This window comes from Colius striatus, chromosome 5 (genome assembly GCF_028858725.1).
Source record: "Colius striatus isolate bColStr4 chromosome 5, bColStr4.1.hap1, whole genome shotgun sequence".
NCBI classification, from domain to species: domain Eukaryota; kingdom Metazoa; phylum Chordata; class Aves; order Coliiformes; family Coliidae; genus Colius; species Colius striatus.
In genome coordinates, this window is record NC_084763.1 from 51,596,378 (window position 1) to 51,608,775 (window position 12,398).

Consider the following 12,398-nt stretch of genomic DNA (forward strand, 5'->3'; position numbering starts at 1 on the left):
GTCACCTTTCAGGTGATCATAATAACCTTGTAACAATTCATCCCCTGCTGAAGCAGAAAAAGAGCACCTGAGCCTGGACATCCTTGGTGTTCCTTGTTCAGTTTAGTGCAATCTCAAAGTTTGCTGTCAAAGTTTACAAAATTACTAAAAAGCTAAAATAAGGCTTAGAGCATTTTAAGGCTGTATCAAACCCAGTTCTTAATATTGCAGTTGTTAGAAAGCAAACCATTTTGCATGAATTGCTTTGGTATTTACAATCACTTTACAAAAGTCACACTTTCTCAGGGTTAAAAACATCCCCACAACCCATAAGGGCAGCTTTCAGAGTGATTTTTTTCAGCGCTGAATTTGAAGGTCACGTATTTATTTGGAAGTGTAATTATGCAAATGCTGTTTTCATCACTGTAAATATATGCTAGGACCAGAACTAAAAACTCCTAGCGCAATGCTCTTCTTAAGGAGCTGCAGAATTATCTGTGTAGTTGATCTTTATACATTTGCAAATACACAGCCTTGTGCATATCTGTGTAGCTGAATGAACAGATGAGATGTCCAGAGGGGAGAAAGACACACAGACTGGAGAGCTGTTAGTGTCCTCCCTTATTGCCAACCCCTTAACATGAAACATATGAAATTTTAAATCTGAAAGCTATCTCTTAGACTGGAAATGGCAAATACAGATCACGTTGATTACTAGTTCTAATTATGGAAGCTTGAAATGAAATTTCAGGTATCTGCATCTTTTTCTTGGAAATAAATAGATACAAATCAGGTTTCACTGACTCTAGATTGTGACATGCTCTAACTCTCTGCCCTGTGTGAACATAACTACCGAGCTCTAAGCTTGCAATTTTTATGGACGGCTGATTTTCTTCTGTCCTCCATTTTCTCCCTGTCAATAGAGATCAAAACACGTTCTTTTTTTTTTCGGGCCAAGTGTGGTTAGAAGCAACTAATTGTTGAGCAAGTTGCTCAGGTGGAAGGGAAGTTTAGGGGCTGTATGAAGCTCAATATCTCCCCAGTGGTTAAGGCAGTCATCAGTTACCTTTGGTCTCTATGAGCTCAGCATTTTCCAGTTATTCATCTTCACTTCCCTAAAGAGCTCTATAAAAGTTAACAGCACAAACAATATGCTAGAGATTAGCACAACTGGTACAAATACACAGCAACCAACTGACAGTGTAACGATTTTTCTCTCCTAGGGCAGGGTCTATGGCAGGAGAAGCCTTCACAGACCTTTGTGTAAATCTAGTCCTTAAAGAGACAGGAGAGATCATTGCCATCATTGTCAGCACACAAAAGTTAACAACAGTCAGGTCACCAACCATTTGAGACGCTGGAAAAATCATTGGAAACAGCATTCATGTTTCAATTTCTTCCCTGGGATAGACTTGATCTTCTCAGCAGTTTCCCCTCAAGGAACATTATTATAAACAACTGTCTTATTTTTATGCAAATTCATGTTTTACAGGAGATAAGACAGTAATGATAAATTCCTCCCATTTCCTAACACTAGATGAGAAAAACTCCGCTCCATAAAGAACCAAAATTGTAATATCACAGTGTCATTCTTAACGGGGGTGAAATATATTCCCTTATTAGCAGGAACAGAACACCATTTGTTCTTGCAACATGATCTGGTTGTCTGGAAAGAAAACTCCTAGTTAATAATTTTATTTTATTATATTTTTTCCAGTGACTGAAATTTACACAAATGAAAATAACTAGGGATTCATCGTGGGTTGACAATACTTCCAGATTAATAACAGGTGGTGCCACATCTCCTCTAAATTACCAGCTACCTTGACAGACGGCTAATAAACACTGCAGCCCAGTGCAGCAGCCTCCTACATGCTGTCCCCAGGGTGTTAAATGACACAAGATGTGCAGATTAGAAACGTTTCTCATTTGCATAAATTAAGCTCCAGCTCTGCCTTACCTCGTCTCCTTGTCCTTGGGCATGACAGGTGACCCGTAGCCAAAGGCCTGCTTGTCGACTGGAGAGGGCACGGCCTCGGCCATGCCCAGGAGGCCGAGGCCACTCCGAGCCTTGGCATCCACAAAGACAGGCGGTCCCGTCTCCTTTTTGAAGGACTGGCGGCTGGGGGAAGACCTGTCAGGCTGGATGGTGTGGGAGGGCATGTGAACGCTATGGTGAGGATGAATATCAATCATTCTCATGTCAGGCACCCTGTGGGGTGAGGCGGGAGGTGTTTTGGAGCCGAGGGTGGGCAAATGGCTCTCCGGGTACTTTCGTGACTTCTGTCTGTACAAGGACTGCTCCAGCATTTCGGGCTGCAGAGGGGGGTTGCAGTAAGTGCTCGACGACCTCATGGAATTGCGATGGTAGGCTACAATGTGATCTGGGACATCGAGGGGGTGTCCAGAGTGGGGGGCAGCCACACTCATCCTCCCCTCGTGAAACAAGTAGGGGTCACCGTACAGACCTTCATTTCGGATCAAGGCAAGGTTTTTGTTACTCATGTCCTCATCTGGCTTCACGTCCCGTCTCTCCAAGATGGCGCTTGGGCTGGGCGATATCGAGCGCGAGGCGGGCACGCTGGAGAGCCGGTCCCTGGGGATGGTGGCATTGCCTGGCACTCCCACGGGCCGGCCCCCTCCGTAGGGAATCCTGGATGGAGAGGGAGGCATGGAGTGGGGCACCGGGGTGGAGGGCGGAGAGCTGGGCATTGTGTGCGCAGGGTGTGTGGCAGATCCGGGGCGGGATGAACTCAGGCCATCTCGGCCCGTATAAGCAATTTCCCTCTGCATCTGGAAAGAAAACAGAAAACATTTGAGATGTAAAACTACTGAATGGGCAAAACATGACGTGGGCTGTGACAACCTTGACACCTATGGAAAAAACAGAGGAAAAAGCCAAACCCTCAAGACAAAAAAGTTTGTCAGCCATACAAATAGAAGACTTTAGGACCTCAGTCTCTGAAGAAGACAACTATAAAGTACAATAAGATGGGCTGCATGTTAAAGGTATATGAAAGTTTTAATACTGCTTTTACTCATGCAAATACCATTTTACCCTAATCTGATATTCACAGCTACTGAAGCTGAAATCAGGGCTTTCCATGCCAGGCGTTCTAAGTGCATGTGGCAGACTCAAACAGTTTATTGATCAGACTTATGGACTAGAGTTCACTGCTTCCAAACCAGAAGAAAATGCCGAGGCTCTGGCATCATAAACAGACCTGAAGTCCTTAGACAAGAAAAATAAATATTTCAAAAGACTGGCCATTTGCTTCAGTGCAGGATTTGGCCTTTTGCTAATAATTTGTGTGGTCTTCATTACACAAAGGCTACACAAACAATAGGAGAACAAAACACACAAGCACTTTTTAACACAGTCAAGTTACATGAAAACAGTTTGACTCTATAAAACATGTGCCAGGGATTTCCTTCATTGAAAAGCTTCCAGTGTTTTAGACAGTTTGTGGAACATGCATTCAGAAAGTCACCAAATGTTTTAAGGTAGTTCTGTAAGCAAGAGGAGTACTTGTCAGCAGTAAGGAATGAGGAAGTGAGGAAAACAAAGGGAAAACTTGAGTATCAACGTGTTAGTGCTTTGTTATTAGAGACCTTGACAAAATTTGGATACATGTGCTTCTGAGGCTGTAGCATCTCACTCTGCCTCACTCATTGACCTCTCTAGATGGCTGAACACTGTCAAGGACGGAGACAGGAGAAATTCTCCCTCTAGTAAGCATCATGTTCCTGCTCTGGTGCTGTTAGGATAGGGTGGATAAACAGGGAGATGGAATAGTTGGCTGAGTTCCATCAACTACACAGAAAAAAAACCCCTACAGCTTCAAAAGCTTGTGTTGGCAATCACTCTCCATCTCTTCCAAGGGATTGTAGAAAACTGAGCATCATCAAGCGTGAATACATGTTCCTAAAGCTACAGAACATGCACTAACGTGCAGTGAAAGTTGCTGATCTGAAGTCTTCACCATTTTTCTTCCCTCTCAGTCCTTGGTTTGACAGTGTGATTGGATTCATTGCAGTTACAGTGATCCACATCTGATGAAAACAAAACTTGTATTCTATCCCTGCCCCACCACAGGTTTTTCCACTGGTAAGGGAATTGCAATGGCAGTATTATAAACAATAGCTGTTCTCATCACAGCAGGCTCCACAGTTGGGAATTACAAATGACGTTCCCCAGGGCCAGAGATCAAAAGTCTGGAGTGTCAGGTATCAGAAAGAAGAAAGGAGATAACCTGATGTGGCAGCAGCAATAATAAATAATTGCAAGAGAACAAAAGAGCGTGCTGGGACGGGTCATAAACAAGCCAGACAAAAGTCATCAGGGAACATGGGATAATTTTTTCATTTGCACAGAGAATTGCTGTAGTCTGGAATCTAAAATAAAATATAACTAAATAGTATTAAGAAAATTAATAATGAGCATTCAACAGAGTTTTCTATCAGCTCAAAGAAACCCTGCAACATACTGAGCTGTATTGTGCATTCATACTCTGGACCTAGGCCAGCAGAACAGAAAGCCTTTTACTGACTTGAGCAGCATTGGGATCATGCCTCCAGGGACAGTCACACATATTTTGCACTGAGAGAAGAGCCCAGAGCAAGAAAATCCTCCTTGGTTTCTACTGTACAAGGTATACCATGTTTGGTTGCTTCAGCTAAAGCTGAAGCTGTATCTGGCACAGAAGCCATAGACATTGGGATAGGTTGAGTTGCATTGAGAGGGAAATTCCAATGTTACCTTGTAGAGAGGAGAAAGTTTCCATGGGAAGCAATGGGTTTTATTTCCCCTATTTTTTGGACTTCATATTCCTGTACATGCTCATTCTTTTCCTATAAGTCAAAGAAGACTGTCAAAGAAAAATTGCTATTTTTTGCCTTACCACATTGCCGTACTTTAAGATGGAAACGAGGAATTCAAATACGAGGCTGCTCAAATCCTTGTGCCTGACTATTGACATATATAATGCTATTTACCTTGGCTTTAAAATAGCACTTGGAGTACACAGCCTGACTCAAGACCCCATTGCGCTGGGCAGGGCACAAATGCCTGGGCAGACAACCCCTTCCTGAAAAGTTCACTTTCTATTTTAAGCCATGACTCAGTCCCTGGGCAGAGTGTGCAGAAGGGGGGAGAAGTTGGAGCCACAGAGTCCAGTGTGCCCAAGGCAGGTGCACCAGGGCAGGTAGGCTGCGCAGGATCATAGGCTGGTGACCTGGAGCCAGGTAGCCTTATCAGCTGGATTACATTGTCTTCTGTCACCAGGTTGACATTTGCTCTCTTCTTCAAGATCTCCAGATCTTTTGCTATGGCAGCTTTAAAAACATGATGGTCTCTTCTTGCTTCTCCTCTATACATCTTTTGTGTGATATTCATGGCATGCTTCTCTCTCACATATACCCACTTTCTCTACTGCTTTCCTTCTGTCCAACAACTACCCCCACGTTGCTCTATGAAAACATACACTCAAATATGCAGGCTGACTTGAGCTACAAGTTCTTGGACTTCAACTGCATGACTCAAGGACAGAGAAAGGATATTAGGCTTATCTGAGCCTCTGAATACTGGGTGCTATCACAGCCAGTTGCTTTGAGTGCAAAAGGAAGGCTTTTTTGAGTGTGAGCATAGGATCATGTGCTTTTTGACTGCAGCCATGTAAGACGTTTGCCTGAGGGTGTGGTTTCTTTAGCACATAGCTTTTCCTTGTTCTTACTGCCTGTAGACTTTACATCCTTGAACCAGAAACTTGCTTTGGCAATCCTTAGGTTAAAATACGCCAAACGGCTAGCGATAGTTTCGGTATAAAATACGTGAAGGGAAAAAGCATCACTGAAAGTTTTACTATAGTCAAAAAGATATCACCGCATTTAAACATCTCCTGTGGAGGTTTTTGGTCAGTCTAACAGCATTTAAGTCTGTCAGATATAGATTTTGATGGGTTTTTTTTAAACATAAAAATAGAGACACTGAAGAGTGTCGCTATAAACTGAAGAGAGAACATCATATAAACCCGGTTATGTTCTTTTCTTTTTTCAAAACTAGTTGGTATACTCAATAACTTGCTGTATTTTGAAGATGCTGAAAGGTAGCAGACCAGCTATCCATCCACCCAAATGGATGGTCTGATAGTCTTGTTCCTGGTAGTTCAAACGGGTGGGCAGACCCAGCGCCTCTGCATACCACAGAATATAAAGCTTGTTGCAGTTCCTGGCCTCTCAAATAGCACAGCTCCCATCAAAGGACAGACTCGTGGTATCACAAGTTTTATGGATGGAAAAAAGAAAGCTACTATTCAGTGGTTCAATAGCTGGTGATTTCTGCAGAACAATCCAGTCTGTCTTGTCCATCAGGACCAATACAACTCTATGCTGGTCTTTATGCTAAATGTTGGGGCTGTCCTGTCTCATAGGTCATTCTTGTGGTCTGTTCCAACATAGACATCTCACAATGAAGAAACTTTCCTTACTTCTGTCTCTCCAGCTGACCGTACACACACATATCATTTGCACCCACGGCCCAAAGCAGGCAGGGCACATAGAGCCATGCCTGAGTGCACGTCCGAGTGATGCCAGCTGGTGCTGAGAACTAAGCCTACCCTGATTCACCGACAACACACCAATCCTTCACCTCACCACGCAGCTGGGGAGCAGAGGTGCCGACTCATGCCATTATCTGCTAACATCTCATAGCAAAACACGGGCAAAGGGAAAAGTAGGCCAGTTTCTGATCTGTCTGCCCTTCCCATTGCTCTCTCAAACCTTGTCCCATGCCAATCCAAAATAAAGCAACTGGCTTTTCCCCAGGGAATTCAGCCTGCCAAAATAGCTACATGGAGCTTCTCTTCTCCATGCAGCCTCTCAGAAATGTCCCGAGTTCCCAGCAGACTCCATTAATCACTTCTCAGGCATCTGAAGCTATTACTCTTCCTATTCTCCCATTGACACCCTGCATTTCCCTGAGAAAACTGCACCTGTGCTCCTCAAGCCGGCTCACCCAACAATAAACAGAGGATACCTCCAAAGAATTTTACTGAGAGCTTGGAGAGTCTCCAATGAAAAAGCTACAGAAATGCTAAGTACTGATATGACAGTTATAAATTCATCTGTCTGTAAAGAGACCTTTTATGGAAATTGCTCACCAGAAGAAAACCTCTAAAAAGCAAGGCAACCCTGCACTTTTCTAATCAGGAAAGAGGTAATTAAAGAACTCCAAATCCAACAACAACACAATCCATTAGTTTGTTCTTTCCTCATACAAATAAATCGACAACTTTACTAGTTGTCCAAAAACCTCAGTTCAATCAGTAGTTGCATCATATGATACCACTTCTGTCATGACAGATCTATCAGGTTGAGTTTGGACAGCTAAAAACACAAACCCACTTTTGCAAAAAACCCTGTTATATATTGTTTTAATATTTCTAAATGAATATAATTTACAATAAGAAACAGTGTGCTTGAAAATTATAGAACTGGTAAATAGTTTGAGAATGGAATTTTTAAGGTATCTGTACCATGATTATCTGTCTGAAGCCAAGTCCTTATGCTGTCAGACATCACTGAAAGGTTGTCACACTTGCATGTTCTTACCTTCTAATTACCTTCTTACCTTTTAATTCCTATAAATTTCCCCATTTAATTGTGTCATTACAGGAAAAAAAACCCCAAAAAATCCCAGGCTGGCTGCAGCTGTGGGTTCCTCCAGCTGCCCAAAGCCGTACTTGAAAACTGCAAACACATTAGCGTAATTTTTCGCTTTTTCTGGTCAGGAACTTTCCAATGAAAAGCACTTTCAGCAGACATTGCTAATCCAAAAAGAGATGAAACATGTGGTAAAAACATCAGTAAAGATAGAAGTTGGAAAAAAAGACATCCAGCAGATTTCAGTTGAACACTGACATTAGTTCTTATCAGAAATGCCAGGAGTTCTCTAGAACTTCGTCTTTCCATTCATAGACCCGGGGCAACTCAGCCAGTCTGCCCTGAGGTAGGGACCCCCAGCTCCTTCACAGCCTCTTTAGCACACCGAGTGCTTGGTAGTTTGGGGATGATCCAAGTAGTAAGACATTCCTGGGTTTTCAACATCCATCACTCCTCAATAGTGCTTCCAGACTAGAGGTTTATTTGGCAATTTTGGCCAAGAATGAGCCCCTGTGATGCCCAAAAGAGAGAGTTCAGACCACAAAACCACTGACCTAGGCTAAATTGGAGACCCGGACTCAGCTGAGTCTGGCCCCACAGTACAAGGCTCTAGGAGCTGACAGGGTTCACAACTGTTTTTCATTATGGAACCACATGCTGGTAAAATAAAACGGATTTCAAAAGTTCAGACTTCCCATGAATGGAGAACTCCAAGACCCAGCTAGCTGTTCTTAACATGTTCCACATATTTCCATTGTTTTTTCCTGGATCATTTTCCAGACAAGGAGTTGCAGAACACCCTGAGAAATCTCAGTATTTACTGTAATTAACTTCCCAGTCTTAGCATGCATCTAGGTTTCAGTTCTTTAGTTCCTTTTGCACAGTTTTGGTATATGCCCAGCTCTAAAATCTCTGTATTATGGTGAAAGAAGAGTTGAGTTAAAAACTCAGAACATCTCTGAAAATGCAATTTTATGGTTCTAGTGACTGCATGCACCAGAACAGAATATGTAATTGGACATATATGAATATGGCAAGAGAATCACTGATATTTTCTTCTTCCATTTATGCTCTTACTTCTATGTTTTTTCTTGATCAACAACGCTGCAAACAGCCAATACATGATGTTTCTTAGGATGAGCCTGTGACAGCAAGGGATAGTGAATCCACCCAGTTCTCCAGTTTCTATGACTTTTTCTTTTGCCAGGCTCAGCTGGCTAGAAGCTGACAGGAACAAGACAGTAGAAACAGAAGTTGATGTTCACTATCTCAAGAGGTGGAATTTACAGCACATAAACATGACCCTCCAGAAAAGAAGCATCCTGAGTGCACCTTAACTAGGTGTTGTCACCATACCACTCAATACCACTGTGACAATATTGTAACTGCCCATGCACTAGCTTGAAGCTCAGCTACAGCATCACTTTCCTTTCCATGCCATAGAGCATCAAACACATTCTTAACATTATTGTCCCTTATTTTATACCTATATCTTTAATGCACACTTGAGTATGAACCCAGTCCCTACAGCAATCCAAATGTTTAACCTCAAGGTATTTTACATGTCTCGGTATGTCTTTTTATATCCCTGACTACATATAAACTTAATTCATACCATATCCTAAAGCTCCCATGGGGAAAACAAAGAACACTTAGTTCACTTTTTAACTGAACGTAAAACAGATCCATAAAATTCTAAGCTAACCACAAAACAAATTTAATGGTAATGTCAAATATAATGTTTGATTCCTTCACCTTGCCTGTAAGCCAATGTACATGCTGAGGATGGATCATGCAAACAAGCAGAGACGAGAGTTTCAGACCAAATGCTACACACTCTGCTCTTTCAGATATACTTTCTGCAGCTACCCTGATGCTACTCTGTGTATTTGTTTCTACAGTTAAAACAGTAGCTCTCTTATTACACACTTAGACAACATTGTTACCTACAGACAAATACAACAAACTTAGATGAGATTTTTTCCTCTGAAATAATTAAATCCACTTACTGTTACTTAAGGAAATCACTTGAATGGCTACAGCAGTGAAATGAACATTAGGTTCCACTTCTTCTATTAAAGCACTTTCTGCTTTCAGCCTTGGATCTAAATTCTCAGTCTATGGTATAATATTTTGTATATCCATGTCTTCTAGGAAAAGGTTTGGAAATAGTAAAAGTGTTCCTTGTTCCCTCTGCTCACAGCAAGGACAAGCCATCTTGCTTTACCCGGTCAACTAAGTAATGCTGCTTCAATGGACTGAAGTACTTTTCCACATGACAAGCCTGCAATTTCTCCTCCCCTTCGAAATTAGTCACTAAATAACCTCCTTGGCATGTCACCCAGTCACAAACTGTGCAACACTATGTGATTCAATCACTCAACCATTTTTTAATGTGTGCCTATAAGATGTATAGAAAGAGGCTAACATTATGGAATGAAGCACAAGAGAGACTCACAAAAGCAAAAGCCATAAATAAAACAGTGAGTAACCCCTGTTTAGGTAAGAGAGTGCATTTCAAAGGCAACAATATGAAACACATACATAATAATTCCTCAACAAGTGAAGACCTCCAATTATTTAGCAAACCCAGTACATACAATTATAGAAAAAAGAAATACATCAGTTATAAACCTTAGAAGCCTCTCACATACTCAGATTGGTAGTGGCATTCAGACGAAGGAAGCCCAAGCTCCTCCTGTGGAGGAGGCTGTCTGTTCATTAACCAAGCACCTGAGCTGCCTGGCTAACCTGAACTTTGGGGCCCCCATAAATCAATCTCATTGTTATCTCTGCAACACACCACACTAGCCATTATGATTAGTTGGGTTTCTTTTTTTAAAAAGGGGCATGATAGAGAAGGCAAATGTTAAAATGATAATAATCGTTTAGAACAGAAAGGATACTTCCCTCCCTTTCATCCTCTCACCCCAGAAGACTTTAGAATATAGAAAATATCTTCTTAAAAAGACAGCATTTACAGTCTAAAAGAGATGGTACATATCATAGGGGAAAATCTCACGACACAAGCACTCCCTGGTTCTGCAGTTATCTCCTAGTTTAGGGGGTTGGGTTGTTTGCTATTGGTTTGGGGTTTTGATTTTTGCTTATTTTTGTTTCTATGCAAGTAAAAAGAATTTCCTACATCATAATGACTGGCATTCAAAAGATTCAAAATCCAGTTTAAGCACATGACCATGAGTTAATGTTGCTGTTAAGAACCAACTGCAATCAGACCTTACTGGAGTAACACTGCTGTTTCACAGTACTGCTAACAGTCTCTCAGCTATTAGTGACGGAGGCATCACTCATTTCTGCTACAAAAGGGCAATCTGACACAAAGCACTTAAGTAGCAGGCCAAAGATCAGAGCAGACCTGGTAGCCAAAACTAAAATTTCAGGTGTTCCACCCCTTACTACACCCAGCCCAACTGTAGGGAAGTTCTTCTCCAGCTTTGTAACCAGCTGCTTGTGTATTGTGATTGATATTGTAAATTAATGGTTTTGACCAGAACTTCACAAAATTTTTATGCAGTGTAATACAAAAGGTCTTTTCAGCAATGCAACAAATAGTTTGTCTTCCATATTCACAGGTTCACGCTAAAGTATTCTAAAATACTATTTTTTATTAAAACTTTGCACTAGAATGATAACAAGGTATTATTATAGCATAGGAACAATGTTAAATCTATTCATTTTTATTTCAAATTTCCTCAGTCACAGCTTGTTTCTTGCAGCATAGGAGGAAAGCAGTATTTACCATTGAAGCATCCATCTGGTTTCTATTTGGCAGGTTTAACTAACCAGTCAAGCATTCCCTTGTAATGAATGGATGTATATACTTGACCTAGTTAAAAAGCTGCTTACTTCTGCTGACCAACCAGACTCAAAAACATTGACTCCAAAATGGAACCAAATTATCCTAGCACAAGTTTATGCCACAAGCCTTTGCAACAGTTGCAGAGTATATTCTTCCATGCTCTTCCTTACAGGCTAACAAACCTGCAGTGACAAATCACATTTTTATGCTAGTATCCAGGCTAAAACAGGCCACTATATTTCACTGCAGTTTGGCTGCCATGAATTGCAAGCTGGTACGATGCACATTTTCAGTAATTGGACTGTGGCATGATGAAGTATATCCCAGAACATCAGACATAGTATAACTAGTTCTCTATACATCTGGCACTGTATGCAAGAGTCTTCAAGTATGTCTGATGCATACAAAAAGTTCTTCATGAGAGGAATGAATCTTCTTTTAATTTTAAAACACATCAGGCACAATGTCATAAATATGACACAGATATATCATTACTAAGGCTGTAATTTAATTTGTAGGTTCTAACAATGCACACAAACCATTCAAGCATCACTTTCCATTTCAATTACTTTATCAGAGCCCTCAAGCCTTGCCTAACTTGCCATGTATTATCCCGTGTTTAATTACTTGCCATATAATTACTTGCCATACATTTTATAATGTACCTTACAGAACAAGAGCTCTCTTTCAGTTTAACCTCCTGTATAAACAAAGGGCATGTCCCTACAAAGCACAACATCCTACGTTTCACTGAGATCGTGTCTGGAAGTTTGGGTTAGCTTATTACTTTAAAATCATTGTTAACGTCTATGTTAATGATAGGCCTAAGTTACCACTCAGCTCAACTGCCAGTCACCAGACTTTCTTCTACAGTAATACTAATGGTAGTCTGTTGGACCTTTCCATCGATTTGCCCATCACAGTAATTTATTTTTTGTTT

General features: G+C 41.3%; 1 protein-coding gene across 9 annotated transcripts in view; it reads right to left on the minus strand.

Annotated features, from left to right (window-relative positions):
- Window positions 1-12,398, minus strand: part of KIAA1217 (KIAA1217 ortholog) — a 356,921-nt gene that overhangs the window by 52,913 nt on the left and 291,610 nt on the right. For all 9 annotated transcript variants that reach the window (XM_061996591.1, XM_061996584.1, XM_061996582.1 and 6 more), the window contains one exon: window positions 1,940-2,772. In XM_061996591.1, the coding sequence (XP_061852575.1) occupies window positions 1,940-2,772 (833 nt within the window). The remainder of the gene's footprint in view (window positions 1-1,939; window positions 2,773-12,398) is intronic.